Source organism: Parambassis ranga, chromosome 3 (genome assembly GCF_900634625.1).
Source record: "Parambassis ranga chromosome 3, fParRan2.1, whole genome shotgun sequence".
Classification (NCBI taxonomy): Eukaryota; Metazoa; Chordata; class Actinopteri; family Ambassidae; genus Parambassis; species Parambassis ranga.
The window spans coordinates 11,885,867-11,913,455 of NC_041024.1; the positions used below are offsets into that span (position 1 = coordinate 11,885,867).

The window sequence follows — 27,589 nt, forward strand, 5'->3', positions numbered from 1 at the left end:
GTTTCCTGTATTTGCATTTAGCAGTTTCTGCTGTCTGCATTTTGGATCGGAGAAGAGTATATGGGAACAAATGGCTTCAAAAAAATACTTGATAGCAGATTATTTTCACTGTTTTAAATGAAAAAAGACACACACACTCATCTGTATCCAGTAGTTATTTTACTGTTATATATTACAAATATTCAAAATATTTACATTTAGAAAATATTATTTTCTGATTTAACCCAACATCTTCCACAACTGTACAGCTGAATCTCATAATAAACCTACAAACCTGAGACACTAAAATACAATACAGTAGGGACAGTGTCAGAAAGCTTGCTACACAGTAGCAATTAAGAGCAAAGTACAAAAAAAACATATTGGACCCATTATTACATCTTTTAAGTCAACAGAAATCTGACTGTACTATATTTACCACAAAATATACCAAATATACTACCTTGTCAAATCTGCAAAATATCTGCCAACTATGGCTGATCCTGTAGGCAAAATAAAATGTTTAACATTTAGGATGTGATGTCGATCGCTCGTCTAGACATCATAGCACTCAGGACCAAACATTCTCTTGTGTTTCCTTTCACACATGCAGGCACACACACTTGCATAACCATGTGCACAGAAAAATACTCCCTTTAAGTCTGGCTATTCATTCCAGTGTTTCTTTCAGCAGTTGATCATAGGGAGTTGCTAAACAGTACATTTGTGATGAACCATTTCTGTCCAGTGCATTTCTGCAGAGCCACTTGGTAGCCAAACTCATTGTCAGTGCTTGCTACAAGCTCTAGGCATCGCTTTGATTTCCGGTTCTGAATGGATCCTCCCTGAAAAGATAAAAAAAATAAATAAATAAATAAAAGCAGGCTGGTTAAAGCTGTGCTGGGCTCCACAAGAACAATGTAACTTTGGTTCTTTAAACTTACACTGCTGTCAATTGGATATGGTTGCAACCTACTGAATCGCTCTAAGCTGAGTTATTTGGCTGATTCGCACTGCCATCCTCATTGGGCCAATCAGATAGCATCAACATGGTTTAAAGGCAAAGACAACAATGCACCTGCCAGCTCTGTCATTAGCTTTTCTTTTTCTCTGAGCAAGGCCAAGATTATGAAAAAATGTACCAAAAAAAAGACAAAAAACATGACAACACAGATCGAAGGCAGGTTAGAGCAGGCAAAAAAGAAAAAATAAACAAAGGCGCAAATGAGGAGTTTGGAGTTCAATTTATGAGGACAGCAAAATGAGGACCAACAATTTATAAGCTTTAATATGACAGCTGTTGCCAGAATATGAAGAGAAGGACCACATAAGTCCAGTAAAAATGTTGCAGCACACCCTGATGAAATGAGGCAGGATTTTCTCATTACAGTGTCAGGCCTGACAAAGAGAAAATGACTGAAGAGGAGGCCTTCAACAGTCAATACAGTGTGCAGATAGCTGTGAGCTCTTTTCTCCTGCTACAAGGGGAATGCAGAGGGATGTGGGAGGAAAAAGACCCGAGGAATTGAACATGCTGTAGAAATTGGTTTTTCTATACTTTCTATACTTTGGCCCTGTCTGGGAGGTCCAAAAGACATTTTATAGATAACAGATTTGCAGTAACTGCTGAGAGTGGGTATTTATGGACCATTACGTAGGGATGGCCAGAGCCAGCCCATTGTGAACAGTCAGGCATTAAACCACAGGCTAGCAGCCACACAGACACAGATCTTTTTGTGTCCAGTGTGCTTTTTATGAGACATATTTGAATATTTTATATGATAATGCAGAGACTGAATGCTGATTAGATTGATGGGGGATGGTCCAATACATCCTCATGCATAAACAACAGAATAGGTCAGTTTCAAGTAAAAATGAGTAAAATGGCATTTGATTGTTTGGATGCGGTGATATAAACACAAAGGCTCTGTGACTGCTGACAGATGGGCTGTATTTTGCAGTGGCTAAATTAATATCGACTACCTGTATAACTTTTAGTTATTGTGAAAAGTAGTTGTTTGGTGAGGTTTAGGAAAAGTTTAGAGTTTTCAAAGATAGCATTGTGACACAGTCGATGCTATCTTTGTTCAATCTATTGATTTTCTGACAGGCTACACCCTGGTCACACTCCCACCTACGACCAATTTAGAATCCCCACTGATCCGATCATGCATGTGTTTGGTATGTGGGAGAAAGTCAGAGTACCCAGAGAAAACCCATGCAGGACTCTAACATGCAAACTCCACACAGAAAGACTTCAGCCTGGATTAAGCCTATTTGTATCACTGGTCACCCTTTACTGTTCAGCCCAATATGGCATACTCTATGTGCATAACTGTACAAATGGTTTGTTCATTTAAAACACAGTGTTAAAGACGAGATGAGGTGAAGGACCTCCTCACAACAGTATGTTAATTACTATGGCTTGTTCTGTTGATTTGACTCATTAACAGCATTGTTAGCAGCTACATGAGCAGCAGCAGCTGAGCTCACTTTAAAAGCCTACTCATACTGTTATATTCAGAATTACCTTCAGACTTAGCTGCATCATTGTCATTACAAACACAATAAATGAATCAACAGATGCTGAAAAAGGCCCACCTCATTTTGCTGCTAATTTACTGGACTGTAAAAAACACATTGTAAAGGAACAAGCTGCATGGAGTATGAATAGCTTTGTATGGTTTCACAAAGGGAATGACATTTTTTAGATACTTCACAAACAAAACTGAATTTTAATCCATAAAAGCAGCAATTTTTCTGTCTTGTGACATCCTGATCCTACATCCTGCCTGCCTGAAGCTCTGATAGGCCAACCGTTTTTTAAAACAGCAGAAACAAACATCAATAAACACAAAATGAGCTGCTGAAAAAGTGTCAGGCGTGGGTGGGATTCACTAAGGCTAAAGTATCTGAAGAATCCCTGCAAAAAGCAGCAGCTCTGTGTTTTAATCATCCAAAGTTATCGTCATAAAATCTCTAAAAAACCTCCACGTTTGATGTGCGCAATCCACACGTGGGAGGTTTGTTATTTGACTTATTGTAGGTTGAAGTGGTTAGTGGTACCATCACCGTTGTATAGAGTTCAATGGGCGCTCGTTAGAGTGAAAAGTAAAGAATCAGCCACACAAACTATACAGTCCCACCCACTTAATATATGTCTGCTTTCTTTTCATTTCATCAGGGCTTTTAAAAAATCCTTAGGTAAAATTTCAGAAAAAGATTAAATGTATTGTAAGTTCAAAGAGGTTTTTGTGCAGAATATAGTGCAACATTGGAACTAAGATTAAACACGCTTCCTCTGTGTTACACAAAGCTGCTGCAGCTGCATCAAAGTGATCTCTCTGTTTGAGCTTGACACTTTGCACACATCTGCAGTCACAGATGTCAATAACTAAATGCAAAATTAGAGAAAATAGAAATATTAGACATAGAAATATTAGAGAAACATTATGGCCACAATTTAATATGGATTCAATCACACACCCTATAAAACCACAGACTCTTGTGCAGCAGGAGCTCTTGTTTTTAAAAGAGATGCTGTAAAGGAAGACCAGCATCAAGTTAAAGCTAGTATTAAACTTTATCAAATGACCTTAATGGAGGCTACACTGAAAACACAGACATTGTGTTTTCTGAATGGGTTTTGTGTCATGGGTCGTCACCTGAGTGAAGAGCCAGTGAAGCTTCATGCGTTTGGCTGCGGCATAGCTGCACTCAATGAGGCGCGGTCTGCTGTTCACGTCCACCAGGCACTTGTTGTCGTCGTCGTCAATGGTGGGGCTGAGGAGCCCGATGTGGAGCTGCTGAGTACTGGTGTAGTACACATTCTGAAAGATACACAACAACCCGCTGTTAAACAAACTGCTCACACTACTCCAGTTCACATTTAGATAATGGACCATCCGGACCTGCACGTGGACGTACAGGTATGTGATTTATGCAGGGAAGGAGGCTCTATGTATGAGGTGGATTTACATAAACTAAGTCTGCATGTTTAAACAGCTATGCAGACTGAATATAGGACAAGAACAACAAACCAAAACAAACAAAGGACTCATTATTAATTCAGAAATGAGGACTCTCTAGGATGGAAGCCTTCCAAATTGCTTTTTTTTTTTCTTAAATCAAGAGCAACTGCCATATTAAGCCAACAGAAAGTGGAAAATCATTTTTACTGGAATGACGTAGAAGAGGCTTGTTCTCCAGCTTGCTTTAGTTTGATGTAATGCATACACAGAAGAAGACATGAAAATGAAACAATGATGTATGCTGTGTGCTGGTAATTGCTCATTTGTGAACCTTCCAGGGGCAGAAAGTAATTTAATAAGCGTACTTCAGTGAATTGATTTCATAACACAGAGCATTCATACATGTTGTTTTTTTAGGTTGTATGATTTATTAACACATTGAATACATTAGACATTTTTAAAGGTTGTATTATTCATATTTGACAGTGTGACAGCGATCACTACACATTTGTATAGAAGGTTTTTTTTCCTTTTGTTTTTTACGAGGAACCATCTGTTGACCTCACACATTTATTTGGTGACTCAATGAAGGGACACAACGCCTACGCTGGGTGAACAAGAGTACTGAATTGTAATTACAATTAGCTCCATGCCTCCTCCTCACCTATATGTAATGAGTCCCCTTTGTTTCCCCGATGCTCAGATTTTTTTCTCAAGCAGAAGAGTTTGTACAATATAATAATATTTTTAAATCATTAAAAAAATAAAATAAATAAACATTTCACATAGCTAATAGCCTAAATGGATCTGTATCTATCGTCATTGTCATTACACAGTGTGAATAACCTACAAAATGCACGATAATAACTCTACACTGCTGATGCACTGCAAGCTTCAAACAAACAAATGGAGAACACAATAACAGGATTGCAGAATCCAAAGGATAAATAGCTGCAGAAGGAGGACGGGGAAGTGAGGTTCATATCAGAGCGGAATTAGGCTGAGAGCAGCTGCGGTTAAGACTGTGCCCGCGTTATCAGTCAAACAACTCCAGGCTATCTTCTTACATTAAACATATAAAACCACGGCCATGTGTTCATTCTTTTACTGCTTTTACTCGCATCCTCCTTTTACTTGTATTTGCCTGAAGCGGCCTCCTTCACACCAGACTTTAAACAGCCTGATGAGTGTTTTTTTTTTTTTTTTTTTGTTGCTCACTTCTGTTGCTGTGCAGGCCGCAGCCTGTATGTGCTTTCCATTGGTGCTGTGCTTAAGTCAGTAAGTTTTATTACTGTTTAAACTGAAGTGCTGTACTTTGCAGAAAACATGCCCTTGTAAAGTGAACAAAGCGTTGTGTAATACTCTTCCTTTCATGTGTGTCTGTGCAGCTTTGAGTTTACTCTGGTCTGCACACACAGCAACATTTTGCTGCAGACATCTGTGTCATTACAGTAGAAATCCAGACTAATTCCATGTATGATGTAACACTGAAACATAAAAATAGAGCAGACTGTCTTGCAGAGGAGATTCCTAATCTCATTAGATATGCTGGTGCTAGTCCAATCCTTTGTTTGATATGGCTGGATTTACAGCACATAACAGATTTGTAATTAAAAGTTTTAAAGGCTTCTAGGTTTAAAAAGGGGCCGTAGATGCTCTCAGGAGTTAGATCCACAGGATAAAACATTTCTCACTGAATCGGGTTTAATATGTACATGTGTAAATATCAATACCGGAGTAATGAGCGTGAAACATGTGCGGAAGATGGATAAATGCGAGGCGCACTCCATAAGAAACAGCAAGGTTAAACAATCTCTGAAAATCCGCTCAGACATAATAGGATGGAGGGATCGATACGAGCCAGTGAAAGTAAATGATAATCAAGATGTGCTAACATTTGAAGACACTTCAGCCCCGTATTATTTGGGCTGAGATATTTCCTGAGCAAGTTCAGACATTTAAAGACACTGACAATCAAACACTAATGAAAATCACATATTGTCTGGTTCCACCAGGCTGCGTCTGAATCTAAATAACTGCTTTGCTTTATAAACCTTCTGACATTAACTATAAGAAAGCTGCAGGCAAAAACAAAGGTTAAGGTAATATTTAAAAAAAAACTGCATTTTACATTATGTTCTTTTGATAACATGACATTTTATCTTAAACTGAATTCAAAAGTGTAGCCTCTTAAATAGAGGTGAATGGAAAATTGGAAACATCAAGGATAGTTGTTGTAGAGGGAAAAACAGCAACACCTGATCCTGTTTCATGTAGGAAAGCTATTTTTCTTTTTAATGAGCGTGTTTTACGGAGTGAAAAAACAGTGAGGTTGTGTATTAAATGTGAAAATATGCTACAGAGGTGCAGAAAACAGGTGAACTGGACCGCTCTAACCTGTGGGGTCATTCCGTGACAGAGGTACAGGATGGGGACGTTGTCATTGTCCGGCCCCTGGTCCAGACACAGATCATTCTTCAGAGAGTTTTTTAACTAGTAACACACAAACAAACACACACAAGATAAACACACAAAGAAACAAACAACAGATAAAAGTCATCATTATTATATTATATATGTCAGCCAATAAAACCAGGTGTGTAGTAGATCAAGTTGGTTGCATTAACTTTAAAATGTATTTTAATCGTTCTTTTTTTTCAAATTTTAGGAAAGACAGCTTCTATTCACTAAAGCAACAAACAAAACTGAATGGAAACTCTGTCTCTACTGGAGAATATAGAAACAAGTGTTCAGGGAAACCACAGCATTTATAAAAGTTTAAAACACTCAACATTTTTTAGTAAATTACATCACTTTATTGTTTATTGATCCATTGTTCACACAAAAGTTATTTTTTCTTTTTACAGAAGTAAGCTGAAAACCTTGTTTACTTTATCTGCTAAAATCTGTCAGGAATCAATAGTGTATCCAGGCCCCGAAACCAGACAGTGTTGTGTTCGCTCCTCAGCATCTTTTGTGCTGAAGAACATTCACAAGTCATCTGTATAGTTGGGATTATTTCTGTGATTACAGTAAACATAGAATTAATCAATCCAAAGCTTTCATTGTGGATCCTTTCCTGGTTTTATTTTTTATTTTTTTGCAATTACAATCAGCAGATAAAAAAAATTAGTATAAGATAATTAAGAAAAGAGACGCCTTTGTACTGGTCATTTACATTTTACAATTACATTAGTAAAAAAATGTTGTTAGAAAATGTTCAATAAAGCTTCTTTTTGTTTGTTTTACAAACAAATCTTTTAGAGATGCGTAATTTGTGAAAACATGTCCCACATTAGTAAAGTGCTAAACTGAGCTTTCATATATCATTCATCAGTCTTTAACCTATGAATCATAACATGAAAAGCAGGAGATATTAGGATCAGCATCACAGATGAAATATACATCAGTCTGATTTCAAACATGAGAATCCATGATGATAAAAACGCAAAAAAGCAAAAGTTTTACTGATATTTTAGATATCAGTGAAATTTTTCAGATCATTTTTTATTTGGAGCTTGTCTTATTAAGTCTTCAGTTCATGTTTGGGCCACATGCAAATTAACAACAATTCACAACAACACCTGGATGCAGGCAAGATAACCAAAAAGCCCTTACATTTTAATGACCTGTAACTAATGGTAACAGATCACTGCTGATGATAGTTTGTGGGTAAAAACAGCTGCCAAAACACAGGAAGGGCGAGGGGAAGGGTGAGGAACCTGCACACACCACCTCTTCAACCCTGTTCTGCAATATTTTTTCAACAGCAGGGAAAATATTAATATTGTGTGCATTTGTTTTAAAAAATGCACACACTGTGTAAGATTGAGGAGGAGTTACAGAAGTTCATAGTGAACATTTTACATCTTCATCATGTACTTCCAGCATCAGTCTGCACCTTCAGGAGGATTCACATTACCAGAATATAAAGATTACAAAGTAATTACAAAAATACTCAGAGCTAAACCTGAGTGGGTTGAAATATCTGAAACATGAATCACATCTTCTCATGCTCGTTTTTGCTTTTATAAAAATGTAAATCAGAATTTCTACGCTCCATGAATGTGACTCAGTCTTTGAGGCCCAGAAGGTTATTCATGCGCGTCATGACAAAGGTCTGCCTGATTGATTGCGAGATACAAACTGCACCGTGGGGAGTTCCAGGGATAGTACGTTTGTTTGAGGAGTGAGTTAGACAAAAATGTGAGATCAGAAGAACACAGCTAGGGATGATTTCAGCTCCCCATAGGCTCCATAGGAGATGTCTACTTCTATCTAATGATCAGTACATCCACAGGCCACACACAGTCCCATCAACAGCTCAGGCCTGGATATTTTTAATGGCATGAAACCAAGAAAATATGCAACACTAAAGGACACCTGTGGGGACACAGTACTTACCAGCACTTCCACTTAACAATGTGGGTGAAACAGAGTTACAAGAGGGATTTAAATCAAATCCTTTAGATTTGATTGGGCTGCTCTAACATGTGCATGGCTTAGCAAATACAAAACCACACTGAGTGAGAGAGAGAGTGAGAGAGATATGAAGTGCTGAGGACAGCAGGTCTGCACCCACACCTTCCTCACCCACGCTCTCAGATCAGGAGGAGGGGAGGGGAGGGGAGGGAGATATAAATAAATTAGACCTCAAACACATTATTTGGAACTGTGATCAATGTGTGATGACACTGTAAGTCTATCAGGCGCTTCACAGTTTAATGCATTTGAGACGTTTCTTATCCATCACGTGGCACCAACAGAAAAGGCATCCGTCCCAAACTACCCATATTGCACCACGACAAGAGCTCCAAACATACAGCTTGAGTCATAAAGAAACTTTGGTAGCACGCTGACATTTCCTCAAGTTGTCATTAGAATAAAATCTATATCTGCAACACAAACCACCCAGGGATGCTTCCGACGTCTGCACACAAGAATACCCATAATCCTTCACTCTGCTACAGGGATGATAAGAGCATCCTTCACAACACACAGCCATAAAATCTGCCAGACACACCTTCACTCCTGATAAATCCCAAGATAAGCAATCATAATTAAATAATAATAATAATTAATCAGTTTAATGAAAGAAAAAAAGGGGGGATTTATATTTCAGTGTTTCTTTAAATAGTACAGTTCTTCTGTGGCATGTAATGAATCCTGAAACCACCAACACGGTGTGGTCCAGGAAACGCATGTCACAAATATAGAGTAATGAGGTCAGCTACCTCAGAGACATTAATGTAACGAGGCCTGTATTTCCTTGCTATATCAGGCCACCATTTGTCAGTTTGTAGAAAAGAAAAAAAATATCCATTGGCCTGCCACGTAGAAAGCGGTGCCATAATGCTGTGTGTCAGTGTGTGTTAGGGAGCATCATACTGATTTGAGGTGGGAGGACCGTGAAAATGAAGCTGTTTGAGAACAACTAGGAACGGGCAAATAGAAACACTGCCAGCATGCCCCTCTGGCTGTCAGTTTTTCTGGCTTCTCTGACTAATAAAATTCTCCTGCAAAGCCCTCCAGTAGGAGGTCTATATTTAAAATAAGCTTTAATCAATCTCTTAATTTGCATATGTATGTACCCAAGTCCATCTCTACAACAGATGAATATTTTCAGTGACTTGACTTTTTTAAAGAAGGAAGGAAAGAGTCAGAGTTGCAGCCGGAAACCTCGTCTTTGTGAATTCTTTGTGTTCCTGGCCGCAGCCATCCGGATTCCAACTCAAGGGATTAAAATGTTTTGCTCAGACACAGTTTAACCCCGTTCTGGCTTTTGCTGTCACCGAAGTGAAATTGGGATGAGCTTACCACTCCGTATGCGATGGTGTCACTGTACATCCTCATCTCAGGGTAGATGTTGACCAGGTACCAGCGAAACGTTTTACACTGCAGCCTCTTCCTCAGAGCCTTCCTCTCAGAGACATCGCCAATATCAATCCCTGAGTCCTGGGTTTATGCACGCAGCAACACAGAGACACACACACAAAGCATAAAACTGATTAACTGTGGTTTGTGAGGAAGTGAATCAGATAATGGCCCATTGAGAGCACTGTACACCCATTTGTTGTGTATGTGAACAGCCTCTATGAGCTTTTAAATTTTTCCTGGTCTGACTTGAAAACCATCTACTATTCCAGACTTTTCAACATTTGAGAGTACTTACTCCCCTTGTATCATATAGATAAAGGCTGTAAGAGCATTTTAACATTAAAACAGTGATTCTCAAAAATGTCATGTTTCAGATTCAGCAGCTATTAATACAATTTGAAGAGCAGCTTTGACATTGTGTCAAAGATGTCAAGATATTGTGTGTTTAGAGACAGCTACAGAAATTAACACCAGGCTGCACCACTGAGTAATACCACTTTACACCACTCAGTGGAGTAGTGAGTCAATGTGCAGCATTCAGTCTGTCCTCAGGCCAAGAAAAATCTGTGCTGCTCAGAGAGCTATTTTTGCTAGCCTTATTGTCAATCATATTGATGGATGGGTTGTCAATAACAGAAAGTGATTGCTGAAGTTCTCATTATGAGATGACAGGAGAGCTGGATTAATGAGAGGTCTGGAGCCCTGGTCCCTACAGTGAGCAGTGATTGTGTAGTTTGCCCATCATATTTTCCTGGCAGGTTAGTTTGTGGATGATTTTTATGCTGTAACAGTGTCTGTCAATGGCAGAAATGTCCCTTTCAGTAGCATTTTAAATATGATGTGTTACATGGTGCTAATTTTTTCATTTCAATTTTTTCAGGATATTAATACATTCACCACTGTATGCTACCGGCTGCTGCATGGTCATGTTCAGTGAACCTTATTATCTCATCTCTAAAGCCTTTCTTTTGTATAATAGAGCTGAGGTGGGTGCTAAAGGTGCTGACGTGGCTGTCTGCTGATAGGAAAGTCAGCTCAGGTGGGTGCAAACTTAAGATGAACACCGTGTTGACTTTGGAACTCTCTGAGGTAAATTAACCCTGTTGATTTTTCTGTGTAGTTAATTTATGGGGCTAACGCTGGGGCTAAATTTCATGCTTTTTGAGTACAGACTCTGTTAAATGCCTCATTATTGACTGAATGAATTGCCTGCAGATGTTCATCTATTCATAACAGGGATTTACATATTCAAACAGATTATGCAGGACAAGAAACAAGATTTAGAGAACAAACATTTGACTTAGCCTTTGAGGGATGCTGCATTTAACATAAGATGACACATTATCTTATTTGATGAATTCAGTTCAACATCAAAAGAACGTCTGCATTTTGGAATAAAAACACTAATACAGATGCTGCTGCATAAAAAACAAGCTAATGCCCCAAATAAAGATTCACAAGAGTAAGTATAGAGGATATCTGCTGGTAAAATGCAAAACTGAATAAATTATGTACATGTATTCTTCCTATTATAAATTATTTTACTCTCAAATCACAGCTGTTAGTTTGTCCTTTAATTCATCTGTTAAAATGTTACTGTCAGTCTTTTCAATGAATTTTCTCCTAAGCAGGTTCTCCTGGTGGAGCTCATGATCCCTTGGGAGGACTGCATCGAAGAGGGCAGGCTGGAAGACACCTTGTGAGCACATAGAGGTGGGGTGCAGGGGTTTCGCTGGCCGATCTCTGTGTAGGATCCTTGCTTCACAGGGGCTGCCAAAAAAAGAGCCATAAAACCTGCGACAAAGGCAGCAGAGATGGCTGTAGCTCAAGAGGAGTGATCTATGGCCCAGCACAGCTGGGGCACAAGTCAGGGTGTAATAAACCCTGACTGGGTCACCTGAGTGAGGGTGTATGTTGTTGAAAGACCCGAAAAACCCGATGACCTCAGGCACAACACTGAAGGTGTGTCCCAGCGCATCTGAGGATGTATCATTCAGACTGGGTCTAACTGCTGATTGCTGGACTCCATTTTAAAAACCATTTGGCTACATCATATTTATTTATTCAGTGATGTATTTGATTCAGGATATTCTGTAGGTCCACCCCCTTTCTTCAGGAGGTGTGAAGGGCTTCAGCATGACATCTGCCATCGGAAGAAATCAGCTGATGACATGCAGGTCAGGTGGCTGCAGAAAAGGCTGCTGACCCCATATATTTAGGGTGGTGTTGTCTGATGCCATCAGTATTCACCCCCCCACATATAACTCAAACTAGAAAATTGACACAAAAGAGGCTGCAGCGGAAGGTGATCTGCTCACAACAAGGTGCTTTTTACTTCTCTGTGCACATCTGCAGTGTCAGCACAGTGCCGATATCTGACATTTGTGTGCAGTTTGCCGTGAGAATTTTATCATGCAGAGCAGCTTTTAATGGATTTTTTGCTTTATGAGACACAGATTGAGATGGTTTTTGGTTTTGATCATCTCCAATAACTACTTTTTTTACTGATGTGCATCTGAATATCGTCATATCTCTGCTCCAGGAGGACCATGTTGAGAAAATAAAGTCACCTTGTAACCAGCAAAGGTCAGAAAACTCTTCTAAAAATAGAGTGAAGATAAAAATGGTAAATGTCATGAGAATGTTTCTGGCCTAGTGCTGAAGACAGAACTTCCGCATCTCTTTTTTTTTTGCTACAAATCTGCACGTGTAGTGAACTCCTCTAATAAAGGGCAAGGACTCCTTTGATTTGCTTTATTGAAACCTCTGACATCTAGGGTCCTGTCTCCTTTTCCTGCAGCTTCCAATATGTGGATTTAAAGAGGTGAACAGAAAAGAGAAAGCACAGGAAATGGCAAAGGATTTAATTCAATTATTTAAAACGCATCTTTCTATTGCTCCAATGGACACTTAACTACAAGCAGTCCAGATTTCATTTCTTCAGTAACAGCCTCAGCAACAAATTCAGCCAAGAGCCAAGTCTTTAATGCAAAAATAGTCTAAAAGCCTCAGAATTTTATCACAGGATCTGAAGGTAACTGAAATACAGCAAGTGCTGTCAAAAAGGAACACTAGAGCAAGACAGGGATGTTTTAAGGAAAGACAAATACGCTTCGGTGGGCAGCCATTTGGTCTCAGTAACAGCAGACATGGTTGATGTATCATTTAAGAAGCACATATCCAACTGTGAAGCATGCTGATAAAAATGTTAAGGTCTGGGTCTGTGTGGTTGCCATGGGGACTCAACTATAAAATTTGCAACATATCAAGGAGTTCTTGAAGATAATGTGAAGCTATCTGGCCGAAAATTAGAAGTTTAACTGAAAGCAGGCCTTTTAGCTCAATATGGATCCTGAGCTCGTGCCAGAAAACACTATGCAGCTGAGGAAGTTCTGTAAATGTGGTCAGAAATGAAGATGGCTGGTTTTACCAATTCATGAAGAGTTCTCCAAAAACATCTCAAAACAGAATGACAAAACAGAAAACAACATGATTTAAATACTCACTCACCTCCAGGGGAATATTCCAGGCCATGTAGACATGACTCTTAAACTCATCCATCCAAACCTCTGCAACTCTGAGGGCGTTCCGTCGCACATGAGATGTTAGATCTTCAGTGTAGGGTTTGTGAGCACGCTCTATGTGGGCGATGTGAGCACAGGGAAGGACCTCAACGCTGCCTCCACACTGCCACACCTGGTTTAAAGAAATACAAAACGAGAAAACATCCCATTTAGTGTGTGAATCAGTATCACTTCTTTTTATGTAAAAGTCAGTATTAAAGATTGCACAGATGTTAGAAAAAATGTAATTTCATTTTTTATTCCATTCATTTGATAAAAAAAACATTATTTCCCATTATATTGTCTCCTAATTTTCATTTTTTATAAACATCAGAATGTTACTCAGTGTGGGGAGCTCCTCACAGTCAGTGCAGCAGGCCATGGCGGCACAACTGTCCAAAAAACCACGTACTGGCTGACAAGCAGAGGGCTTCCTTCACCTCTGCCGTCTACTGTATCCCTGACTGAGAGGAGGGAGTCCCTGTGGTGGAGAATGTGAATAGTCCCAGTGCCTGAAGGAACAGCCTGACTCCTTGATGACTAAAAGGCAGTGGCACTGACTCCTCACTTAATGAAGACCTCTGGGAGGCCCAGGACCCTAATGCAGAAATATCTGCAAACTTCTCCAGCTGTGGAACCTCCATCCTGCAAATGTTGATGGGCAACAATAGCAGATTTCTTCATAAAGACTAGCGGGACACAGCAGTTTAAAATAGATTTATTACACTCTGTCTTTAAAAGCATAGACAGACATATGAGTTATTAGCATTACAATCCATTCATTTTGTGATTAACATTAAAACATAAAAATGGATATGAATATCTCATCTTTGAGCGATATGTGAATTAAATCTTGTGTGAAATGAATTGGAAAATAAGTTAGGCTGTACAATGCTGCTGATTAGTATCTGAACAATTTGAATGGCCTCTCAAAGCAATTCAAAAAACCCCCAAGAAGCAATGAAAATGTGTTCCTCCGGTTACACGCTCACATTAGTATGGGGGTCATCAAAGGAGGCGTGGCAGATGCTCAGAAAATCACTCAAATGTGCTGAAATTCAGGACGCCCTGATGTTTCAGGATGAATGTGGTTAAAATCATCACACTGTACACTTATGTGAGACCCAAATAACACAGCTGACATTTTCCTCCGTCCTTTCCATTAAAACACAGAAGCAACATAAAACAAAAATCATTTGGTGGAAAATGAGCATCATCAAGGACAAATAACACACATCAGACATAAACAGTGGACAGGATTGGAACACTAAAGAAAGGACAATCTCTGGAGACATTAAACTGTCTGTCAAGCAGATCTGGCCTTGACTTTGTGTGTGTGTTGCCTATAACGCTAAAGCAAAATGTGCTTTTGAAAACTCTAAATCATGAACCTGTAGGAGGACACAGATTGTTACTAAAAGCTGTATATAGTTGTATTCAATAAAGTATATTGATGAGTATATTTCCCAGTGTTGTAAGCTCACTATTACGTTTTCTGAAGAATATCTTGAATATTTATTGCCCAGTTCTAAGGTGGCATCAGTAGATTTCTACAAGCAATTAAGTAAAAAGTCTCATAAAAGACTGGTCTCTAGTGTAGAAGTAACAATGGTGCCTTAGAAGGACTCAAAATGTTATAATTTTTTTCCGAAAGTCAATCAGTTGCAAAACTGAGCTTATGATCATCTCTGGTTACTGGATATAGACTTAATTGACAAGCAGAGCCTCAGCAAGGGCGAATATGCTCTAATCATATATTTATATATTTTGGGCCAGAATGTATAATTGTTCAAGCATGAATTTACTGCTTTGCTTTTTTTTTTTTTTTTTTTACCTTTTTACACATGGATGAACATCAGTATGCCTGGATTAGCAGGTACTGTATTTACCATCTTATTTTCCTGAGTTAACATTTACTAATAGCACCATTAAAAATCAGCAGGCTGACTGGACTGACATTACCTTTATTATAAACAACAAATTGAAATGTTAGATCATAAGTCAGCAGGATATCTAAGTTTCAAAGCTGTAACAACTCTTCCTGTGGGGGGGAAGAGAAATGTTTGAACCAAATGTCATGGACCCATCTCTCAAAACAAACCATAAATGCCAGCCTCATGCCGCCGCAAGAGGAACAACAGACACTTTGTGCTAAGTTTCATAGCAATCCATTAAGCAGACATGAGTCTAAACAGACTCCCAGAGTGGTGCTAACTTGGATAGGAATCAACAGATCAATCAATACAGTACATACGACTTCAGAGATCTGCTGCAATGTTTCACTGCTCTGTTTTCAGCTTGACTGAAACTGCGCCGGCACTTCTTAAAACATGGTCAATCACAGTTCGTACGTGGCCTCAGCCCAAAAAAATAATTGTCCCTCCATTCTTCAGTGTTTACGTTCCTTTCTGACAATGAGACAAATGCCTCTGGGGTTCTTGCCAGTGCGACTTCCCTGCTGCTACCCTATAATTGTCTGCTGCCTTTTTCCAAATTCATTACAAGAAATGGGCCATTACTGTCAAGACGGGAGTCTGCGTCCTCCATTACTGTGGATGGCTATATTGTTATTCCATTCAAAAGACAGCAGCTTTGGAGATTTCTAATAGCGCCTTCCCCTTGAATGATCAAACCCAACATCTTATTTGCATGTTGACTAATGCAATCTGTTTTCTAGCACGTTACTTAGTGAAAAGTCACAGCTCAACATCACTGCAGCAAACAATTACACTACACTTTACTCAAGGTACAATCTGTGCCATAGTCATTTAGGGTTTCACTAACTGTGGTACAAATACATCACCACTCCACCTCTTACAGAATGTTTAAGTCTACTTTGTGTTATTAGGAGTCAGGTCCTCACTCCACCCAGTCTCCCCGACTCCACAGCGATGGAACAATCTCACTCAGGTCTGCACAAGCACTCCCTTTCCTCATAAACTTAAAACTCATCTGTTCAAGAAATACCTCACGTCCCTGGCTCCCTCTTGTATCAAACCCCTTTTCCACCATATCCCCTTGCAAATACGCTCCTTTTTATAAAATCTCATCTTCCGCACCATCAAGCTTCTCTTCCCCTAATTTCTTTTTGTAGAACTTGTCAGGCAGAAAAGCAAGTCTCATGTTACGGCTGTGTTTTCTAAGATCTATTATCTGAACCCCATCAGTCTGTCCCTAAGCTAATTTTACTGCTCTGTCCTAATCATAATTTGCTTTGGATAAGAGTAGGAGCTAAATACCTTTAATATAAATGTAATGTGAGTGGAAGTGCCTCATTCATTCTTTCAGTGTGTAGTGGCGTCAGTTGCCAAGCAGTGTGTGCAAAAAGCTTAAAGTGGATTTTGATGAGAGTACTTGCAAGGTTATAAAATCTTTCAGGATATGACAATACAACTAATCAAATTACAAATACACAGGGTTAAGATTTATAATTGGATTGTCAATCTACTTATTAATTTCACAAACTTTTAGCATCCTCTGATTCACAGCCTTAAAGTACTCCACCCGAAATCTATCTTTAGAGCTGTCAAGTGCTCAGCACGCCTGCAGGCTTAAAAGGCGGCTGTAAGATGCTTGTGTTTTTTCCTCCTCACTAAAAACAGCAACCACTTGAAGATGTGTTAATAACAACAGACTACTAAAAATTTCACAGGCAGGAAGAGATGCGGATGAACAAACACATCTTAAAAACATTTCTCTACTGTGGATTATTGCAATCAGTTATTGGCCAAATAGTATTTTGTTTGCTTTTTTTTTTAAAGAGGAGCTGCAAACGTAAACATGCGGTTGTGAGCTCAATAAAACGACTCGTTTAAAATATTAAGTATTAAACTTGGCATTTAAACAGATGAAACCCGCTTATCATGCCATCTACAGAAGAGTTTGAGATGAAAATGATCTCAAACCCTTCAAGGTCAATGAACAGAGTTATGAAATTAAACATGAACACCCTATCATCAGAGGTGGGTTATATCACATGCACTGCCTCTGGAACTTTCCACCAGGCAGTGTGCTGTGATGTGAGGGAGGAGTAAGAAGTAATGACTTTCTCTCAGAGTGATCATTTTACACGGGAAGATTAAATCACAGCACAGCTATGTTATCAGCTTATGTGTGCGGCATTTTGGTTTCTGTTTTGTTTTGTCAGGCAACGTTAAGGCTATAAAGAAAACATTGAGGATGTTAGCACATGAGCTAAAAAATGGCTTAGAAATACCTTCATCACCCTGATGGAACTACACAATAATGAGTGACTCCTTGCACATTCTGCTGCTCATAAACTGTTGATTAGAAACTGAATAGAAAGTGATATGGTCTTTAGAAACTAACTGACTGCAAAGTTTAACCTAGTCTGACAATAGAAAAATACATAAATGAGAGCAGCTTTTGTGGGAATTACTCTGCATAAAATAGAGTGAGTGTATGAGAGCAGGAGAGCAGACAGATGTACAGGGCTGACACTGAGCTGCTCCTGCCTCACACAGCCTCCTGCAGGCTCCTATATGAGAGTTTAGGTCAATGTCAGCAGCTGTGTCATGCCCTCATTTTAGATTATAACTGGCTGTCTTGCAAAACACGAAGATTTTTATACTTTATTCCTTCACAGATTGATCATAAAGTGGTGAAAATGCTGACCTTTTCTCCTTGAATGCTTTGTAACACAATCCCTTTATAAAAGGGACATTTTATTCTGTCCTGGAAGACAAAATTACCAAATGCACAGGCTTCTACATATACCAGATTATTTTCCATCCTTTGTTAGTTCAGTATCTTATGTCTCGGTGCAGACGACCATCATACTGGAGACACCAGAGGATGTAAAAAAAGAGATGATATGGTCTCATTTCAAGCTGGGCAGACTGAGATCTGGAGAACCATGCATTCATGCATCAGTCATGCCATGAGTCATCACTGCAAGCTGGAGGTCAGGAGATGAGGTGCAGTACATTTCCCCTGTCAAATATCATGGCCTTTAAATAAAGCTGGCAGACATTTGAATGCCACAAGATATAAAGAAATCTATCTGAATATTTTTCAGCAGGACACCACATTGTATAGATATTATTTTTAAACGCTTTCACAACAAAAGAGAAAGAAGACAGAAATACTATTTAGTCAGAAATAGCTGCACCAGTGACATTACAAGCATCATGACAGTTTCTGATATGAATATGTGGTGACACCTTGTCGATGATAAATGTCAAACTTAAAAAGAATGAGACAGCAAAGGAAACACATGCATCTACTGGCTCCTGAGCCTCAGCAACTTTTCGCTCCATATTTTCCTGATTTATGGGACTTTAGGACTTTTCTTTTTTTTTTCCCCTCTGTGAGCTATCTGCTTTCATCTCCCTGCACATCACCTCTCCTCTTCCTCCAGGAACCCTAACTGGCATTAAAAAACCACCAATACAATTCCCATTGCATTCATTTCACATTTCACAGTATTCTGTAATAATGAAAACCTTCACATCAAAGCACAGACTTAAAGGTAAATCTTAGCTTCTTCTTTTGTTGCCCAGACCACAGAGTGGAAGCAGTGCACACAACTTGCCACTGTATTGCCACTGTATGCGTATCAGCTTGTGCTGACTGCTGTTTGAAGAGGGTGATGGATTTTCCATCGTCTCCACAGAAACGCTGAACCATTTACTGACAATCTTATCTTGTAGAGTCAAGGCAAGATACATCTTCACTAGAATCACATACAGGGCAACACAAAGGTACAGATGAAGCCAATATCGCTGACCATATCATTTTAATTATGTGTCTAGAAGGCTTGTCATGTTGAGAATAAATGCACCGCTTATTATGCACACATCTCAGTTAGTTTTCCTAAATCCTAAAAAAACAGAATGACCCTGGTTCAAACCTGGACCAGAATACTGTGGAATTACCGGTACATTTAGATCTGAACCAAACAAGTCTGACTCACATCCTTTAGAAATGCATCTTTCAGCTGCTGATGGGTACAGTGATAATGGAGGTTAAATTAAAAAAAGAAAAAGCAGATCATTTTAAAAACAAGTAACATTGTACCTTCATCATGGGAAAAAAAAACAATCAATCTTCACCAGGGTAAACAGAACAATAATAAAATCAAGCTAAAAAGCCTTTTCTATGACCTGAACTGCACCCACTGCAGCAAATGGAGTAATGGCCGCTGTCTGTGCCTGGCATCATCATTTTGTAGTTTTGTTGACCTATAGTTTTAAACTTTTACAATGTACATCTTAACCTATCACACTGAAAGTGTGTAAAATGGACCTTTAAGTGTGTGAAGGATTAAAAAATGCTTCTGCTGTTCAACATAAAATAAGCAAGAGAAACCTATATCTAACACATGATGACAGTGATGAGAAAATTACTATGAGAAACTGCAGGCTTGATTAGTTGAGGAGCTGTGACTGCCCCTCTGGCTCACTGTGGTCATTAATTAAGCAAGATAAACAGTCAATCAAATGGAAACTAAGTTTTGAGTTAGTTTAAAAACTTCCCTGAATTTTATAATCAATATTAGTTTAATCTAGTTTCAGTTGGTTCTAGCATGTTTATTATGAAAACACTGTTAATGTACTTTTTGTGTTTTAAATCACTGGTTCCTTTGGGAACATGTGGAGACAGCAGAAATCCACACAACTCTGAGGAGTTCTGTGAGATGCTCAGAACAACCTGCAAAGTTCGTTCGAAACTGTGCAAGAGCAGGAACTGCTGCTGTTTTAGTTGCTGGAATTAGTTGTTTATGCCACTTTGCATATATCCATATCTGCTAACCAAGGAGAACTAATACTAAAACATTCCAACGTGGAGTTTGACAACGGAAATTGAAGCCTGCTGCCGGTGTTAAAGGTTAATGTTTAACATCCCAGTCCCCCCCATCCTCTTGGTATTTTGCGCTGACCGTGAAATAAATTGCTAATGAAGAATAAATGCATATAAATGACAAGGTTGAATCAATCCATGAAGACAGCCATGAGAGATTCATATCCTTGAATTATTAATGAACCAACTAGCAATCGAAAACATGCAGTTTTCTGAGAAGGTTACAGATGCTGAAAAGTTTGTTAATTGGCTTGAATTATCCATCATGAACATGAAATGTGCATGACGAACTGAAAGAGCAAAAACATTTCAGCAATTCAGAATTTGAAACCATACCTACAGAGCCAAGCAGAAACAGTCACTCCTCTGAATCACCACAGCAGAGCACAATATTTTCCTTCCACAAGCTGCTGTAGACCAGTTCCTCCTCCAGAAGCAACACTATAAAGTATTTAATTTACCGCTCTTAAAACAGGAGTGTGTTTTGGCAGGTCTGTACTGGGGAGTCCCACCAGTGTCCATTTGAGAAAGGTTTCCTTAAAAATATAAGCCTGCAGTCTGCACACTGACAAACACACAGTTCTACAATGTGGATGATATATTGAATTTACAAAGAAAATAATAACTAAAAATCAAAACTGTTTCCTTCTTCCACATTGTTTTTAGTACAGAAATGTACATGCCGACATGTAAGGATATCTACACAAAGGAACCATCTGGTGATCATCAAGGTTTCTATTTTAGCAACGTTTCCATGCAAACAAACTCCGAATGACCAAAGTTAGGCAGTCGATTTAATGTTTCTCCAGCAAACTACATTGTGGATGAGCATCCAACCCGAAAAGAAATCACAATGTAAGGAGTAGAGTCCAAAAAATGTGTGAGGTAAGGTGAGGGACTCTCTGGGATCAAAAAAAGTTATGATGGCTGCTATCAGAAGTGAGGTTTGTAAATCAACCGCCTGCCTTATTTATCTGTCCTTCTCAGGGAATCTTGGGGAGCATGTGTAGATGGTCACCATTTTGACAGTGATGATGACACTCTCACTGCTGTGGAACGCTTTCTGAAGCCTCTACCTGACAACCTCAACATCGAAGGTACGGACCACAACAGCTGGTCTAACGTGAGAGGATACTAAGATGAAAAAAATAGTATGAAAAAGAAACTCTAAAACTCCTTTGATTGTGGGCCACTAACACTCCAGTGCTGAAAACAAACTTGAGCACTATTCAAGATCCACTAACAGGTTGAAATCTGGAGCTCTGCCATGTTCTGCTTGGTAGGTGATAAACAAATTAGCCATGAATCAGCTTTTAAACTAACAGGCAGCCAAGTCTGAGTTACATCAGAAGTCATGGAAGCTGTGTACGAGCTGCTATTATCTACCTTTTGTTTCAGTTTCATACTAAAGGGCTGCATTACTGTTCACATTACCTCTGTTAGACAAAAGACTCACTCATTTATTGTCCTGTCGGTCTGAGATTACACAGTGGGGCTTAATAGATTTTTTTGGCAGCACAGGGGGTCATGAAGCTCAATCAACAACACGCTCAGTCATCATTATAGTACAGTGTTTTGTTATCCACCCTGTATGATTACACAGAGCTGTGTCTTTTCTACTTTTTACACAATGCAAACAGTCAAAGCAGTAATGCAGACTGAGAATACTGACATGCAGCTCAAGGTGAGGTCTTTTTTTGTTATTAACTCTATTTGCATGTAAATATAAGAGAGAATCTTTGGAAAGTAAGTAAATAAATAAATAAATAAAAATGCAAATTAGGTGCGTTTCCATCAAGTGGTGAGGGTGTATAAACATACCATGACATGGCTGTAATTAATAAGCAAAAGTAGGTTACAGTCTTCTTCTACTTGTAACACATGAGTTCAGTATGTGCCATGTCAGAACTTATTTGACAAATGTGTTTGAAGGGTGCTTCAAAATTCAATTTGCATAACATTTTTTGGCACTTTACAGAAACCCAGAGCCTGACTACCAAGCAACAAGCAATTAAAACCACAGTTTCTTCCCTTTAATTGAAAAAAAAAAAAAAAACCTTCAGTAGGACCCATCTCATATGGGGCCATGTGCATAAAAAGAAGGTGACAGAAACCCAGCCAGTGCTGGCATGTTGTATTTAACTAAATCTGAACCGTACAGTATGAATGTCATGCATTAATGTCTACATTTTTAATAAAATACTAGTACATAGTTTTTTTGTTGTTATTAAAATACACATGACATATACATACCAGTAGATATAGAGTGGCAGATATAACTTAAGTATTCATATATTCTTTATGCAGGAGTCCTTGTCACTGTGCACCCTGACAAGGTCTGATCAGTGATTTATTCTCTGTGCTATCTATGCGGTTCAGGCTATTTTAAACCCTCATCCAGCTTACACGCTGTATGTTGAATATTTGGCTGAAATCTACAGTTTTATTGTGGCACTTCCATAAATACTGTACACAAAGCCTGCTCTATAATTGTTTTTCATGGCTCCTCAATGATCCTCATTACTCAACACTACCTTCCTGGCACAGGTTGAGAGCGCTGATGTCTGCTTTGGTCTTCTAGTGATGCATTGTCTCAGGTTGGTCTAACTGGCACAATACCCACGATTCGCAGGTGTTTTGGGAAATCACTTTGTATGATAACTGCCTTGGGGTTCTGTGGTAAATTGCTGTTGTGTGTGTCCTACTGTAGAACCTGACTTGAACGATCACCTTAGAAAAACTACATCTTTGATTTGCAATCAACACATACTCAAAACTGACAATGCTTCATTTTAAGTTATAATAGACATTGTTGGCCAACATCATCACTCAGTAATTCACCAAGACAGCATCATCATAACTGCAGTCGCAAGGTCTCCAGTAAAAGCCAACACACATATAGTAATTAAAAACGTTTTAAAGACAGCTGATCTGAGTGTTGTCCTCCCAATGCTAGTGTTACTGTGATGGCAGAATCAAAACAAATGCATTCTGTCTGAGTGAAACAACAAATCCACGGTGATCACAGTGTACAATGGCTGCCTCCTGACAGCTGTCAATGTGTGATCATAAACCAGTTCAATCAGTTTTGACATTTCTGGGGTAAAAAAAAAAAACATTAGCCATTCTCCACAGGCTGCAGGTTATGGACGTAGCATTACCTTTTTTTTTGGCCCTACATGTTAACTGAGATTCGTTACAGTGAACTCAACAGCCTTGTTAGCTGCACCATGAATCAATCACAGAATCAAGTGCAAGTAAATAGTAACGCATTAAGGGAAAATGTCTTCATATAGGCTGCCCTTCTACTATATATTCACTCAAAATCCAGGCATATCAGCACATTATAGTAGGGCTGTATAGAGGAGTGGGTGTTTTTATTTGGAGATTTTACTGCCACAAAAAAAACACACCATCATTTTTTCTGATTTTGACCTACTGTATGTGAACGTTGTCAACCATTTAGACACCGTATATAAAACTTTATACACAGGTTGACTTAAAGTGTTGTTTTGATTAATTATAACACATCATATTCAACACAGCAGAAACATCATGCTTCTACACTGTGACCAAATGTGAGCAGAGAGCAGAGGTTTATTTCGCCCTCACACTACAGAGGACAGCCCTTTCAAGCCCCAGCCAAAGGCTGTAGCTGCTGGCCTGCTTTGAGTGCGTCTCTGAGGATTCGTCAGTAGCCAGTCTGTGTGCTGGCAGGTGGTCTGGAGGCATGACCAATACGCTGCACACAGACAGACAGACAGACAGACCCTGCTGGGGCACTCTGGGGCTGCTAATCTGGGGCCATGCCAAGGTCCCCAGTCGCGTAGCTCTCAGCGTCACCACTGTTTCAAACGCACCACAACTATAAACTACATTCACCCCGAGGCAAGGACAAGGTCCTTCAGTCCAACACAACCAAGCAAGTAAACAACATGGTACTGTGGGGCAAAACTCAACTCCAAACATACCATGCCATCAACCAAAATAATGGTTCATAATAAAGTTAATGTGATAAAATCGCAATGTGTCCAGCTATAAAACTGTTAATGGGCCTATTATTAGACCCAGGAATTTTAAAAGCATGTGATTTGTGGAGGAAAATGACTTTCAGGGCTTATCTCCCCTCTTCCTGATGATTACATCTCTGTCATTTGTCAGCATGGATAGTTCCACATGCAGCATCCTGTCATAAACTTGTCTACGTTTCATTCTCGCCATGCAATATGGTGAGAATGCAGCTGAGGAGGAGGAGCTGCTCCTCATCACTAACTAAACAGGCTGAAAGCTGCTTTAATGATCCAGGTACAGCGCATGCGTGCTATCATTAGCAATTCCTGAAGAAATGCTGGCTCTGTCTCTGGCCCATCTGCTGGTGGTGCTGCTGAACTGAATGCACACCAAGCGATTTTCAGCTCCCAGTCAGAGCTGATGAGGGTTTACAAATTAATTATAGCACTGTGAGAAGAACATCACACAATGACAGACACTGTGCATGTCTCTCTGCTCCGAACAATGTCAGCAGTCTCTTCATACTCCACTGCTAACAACAACAATGACTTTGAGCCCTACAAGTCTCACATGTGCTTCAGAGGGATCACTGGGGGGAGGAAGGTGATCATTCAGACTTCAGAATCAATTAGTAGTGATCATTTGTTCTAGCTAAAACAACACATGAGAGAGAGTATGTCACAGTGGTGCTTGGTGCACCAGCAAAGGGATAATTTCCTCTGCTGTGTTCACGTCTGTCTGTTAAATCGTCTAAGCACGAGCATTTCCTCAAGCTTATTTAATGGTATTTTAATTTATTTTATTTTAACAAATCCTATAAAATACCACACAGTGGACACATTATTTTACATATATGTACAATATGTTAGTGTTTTTAGGTGCTTGTGTTGTTTTCTTAAGCCAGCAGAGTTCTGAGTAGATCATCTACAACTCCATGACAAATGGCAAACCCAGACTGCTGGCTGTGATCTGACGATAAGTCCGCTTTGGTGATCTGGCTCTTGTGGAGTTATGTTTGGGAGACTTCTGGCTTTGAGCCAGTGTGGGCTAAGAATTTAGCTGCAATAAGCTATGCCCAGTGCACCATGTGTGATAACCTGAATTTGGGAATGATACAACCCTCTTTCAGCACCAGGACTTGGCATGTATGCTTGGACGATTCTGGAGCAGCATTTACACCCTGAGCTATTACTTCTAGCCAGCTGGATTTGTGTAATTATGAAGCCTAATCATTTTCAAAAACCACATGATATGAACAAATGGCAATTATATGGAGCCACTTTCAATGATTTAGTCTTCAGGACTATGTTTTGATGTTTTTAATAAAAATATTACGTGTGAGATGGAGTTTCTCTACCAAGTACTGAGTGAAGCCCTCTGTGACCTTGCTGTTAAAGCACCTTTGTGTCATTATCATTGTTAATTTTCCATGCACTACCTGGATGATCAGCGGCCATGACCACAACCGTGACATCATTACTCACCCTGATGCCCAGCTCCACATTTTCTCCGCCGTACACCTCCATCCCTTCATCCAGCAGACCGATCTCCTCAAAGTACAGCCTGTCCACCACAAAGCAGCCAATCAGGGCAGGGCTCCTGTAGGATTTAAGATGACGAAGATCTGTTTTATTTCTCAGCATCTGTAGATGATTATTATTGTGCTACTGTTGCTATAGTGACGGCAAGACACAATTTTTCATGTATGCTGCATGAACTGACATGTGTTTTGATTTTACATACCATTACTTCCAGGCTATGTAGTGATAGTTGCGTTCACTTACTGGATTGGTGCACTCTTGTTGCCTTTGTGCCACCAGTTCTTGGGCGGGTTGAGGTAGCGACACCAAAGCTCCCAGTCAAAGCCCTGGGCAGACAGCGGATACTCCTCAATCACAAAGGTGTCATACTTGATGTTGTCAAATGACGGGGAGATTATACGGGTTCTGTCTTCTTTAATTCTCAGCAGAATGGGTTCGGCCCTGGAAATATGGAGAGAGAAAGTCATTTCCCTGTGAGTATTTGGTGTGACAGGCTTTCTCCATTACCTTTGTGATCATGCTTGTCATGTAAAGGCACTTTCGAAAAAACAATTTCATGAGATGAATCCAATCCAATTTATTAGCCTGGCATTGCATTGTTGCCCATCTCATAACATCTGATACATTCTATATTTCTTTCTAATATGAAAAGATGAATTATGTTTGCTCAGTTGCGAACACAGAATGAAGTAAAAAGAATTCACAATACACTTTACAAAGTAATTTAATGCCCACGCCTCCCGCTTTATGGAGGAATAGAATAAATCTCAAAAATGAGCAAGTGCTACACACCAGCTCAAAGAGGAGGGAGTGCATGCATGAGTTTTAAAATAAATGTAATTTATTGGACATAAACCTGACACAAAAACAATGGACTGTAATCTGAGAACTGCAGGCAGTGTGGGTGGAAGTATGGAAGAGATGGCCTGAAGACCCTGGTGTCTTTTAATGTCACTATAAATGTTAGCCTAACATAAATACTGTAAACCCTGGAAACCTGCTCTGGCACCAAAATCCACCTGCTAATAAATATATTTTATTGTACATGGTTAGTTTAGCGTAGGGAGATCATGGTGGATTTGAGTGGTTTTGTCATAGACACAAAATGAAGGTGCTAGAAAAAGAACAAACCTGCAGGCTTTGTTTTTAAATGAAGCCATTTCTAGAAACCCACACAGAGCGATATGACTCGAGAACCAGCGCTCATGTTTTGAGCTGAGCTCATCTCACACTGTACTCACTGCGAGTGACTCACCAGCCGACATTGAACTCAACGTGGGCATCAAACAGGGCAACAACTGGGGCAGTGGCAGCCCTCCACCCACTCACTCTGGACCGGATCAAACCCTCCTGCTTGGTGTGCCTCACCATCTTGATGAAGCCTGGACGATGGCTGTTAGTTTCGGATACGAAATCCTGCAGCTTCTCCTTTAGCTCATCTACAACACAAAGAGAGTCATTTGATGTCAATAACCAAGAGTTTTTAAAGAGCTAATCTAAGATAGGGTGAATAAACTGAGAGCTACTTGTGAGCAAACTTCCACCCATAAGACACCACCGTGTCCTCATTCAGTGGGCAGTGCTTCATTGGTCGGAGGCCAAAAGAACTCATGGTTCATCGCTTTGATCACTGGACCGAACGGGAAGCAGCCTGAGCCAGCACTGCAGACCTCAACGGGGCTTACCAGTCATAACGGCATATTGCAATATTGAGGACTCAGCCTGCAATGCTCTTCAAAAACACAATGGGAGGAGATGGAGGAAGTCTGTGGGGTTTGATGTTTGGCTTCAAAGTTTACCTCCAATATTACCTCAGCTATATACA

General features: G+C 39.6%; 1 protein-coding gene across 1 annotated transcript in view; it reads right to left on the bottom strand.

The window, feature by feature from the left end:
• Positions 1 to 374: 374 nt before the first annotated feature.
• Positions 375 to 27,589, bottom strand: part of galnt18b (UDP-N-acetyl-alpha-D-galactosamine:polypeptide N-acetylgalactosaminyltransferase 18b) — a 56,456-nt gene continuing 29,241 nt past the window's right edge. Inside the window, exons 4-11 of the mRNA XM_028401855.1 lie at positions 27,020 to 27,203; positions 26,008 to 26,205; positions 25,708 to 25,822; positions 13,338 to 13,523; positions 9,768 to 9,905; positions 6,348 to 6,443; positions 3,645 to 3,809; positions 375 to 824 (exon numbers count right to left, since the gene is read on the bottom strand). Coding sequence (XP_028257656.1) covers positions 678 to 824; positions 3,645 to 3,809; positions 6,348 to 6,443; positions 9,768 to 9,905; positions 13,338 to 13,523; positions 25,708 to 25,822; positions 26,008 to 26,205; positions 27,020 to 27,203 — 1,229 coding nt within the window. The 3' untranslated portion in view covers positions 375 to 677. The remainder of the gene's footprint in view (positions 825 to 3,644; positions 3,810 to 6,347; positions 6,444 to 9,767; positions 9,906 to 13,337; positions 13,524 to 25,707; positions 25,823 to 26,007; positions 26,206 to 27,019; positions 27,204 to 27,589) is intronic.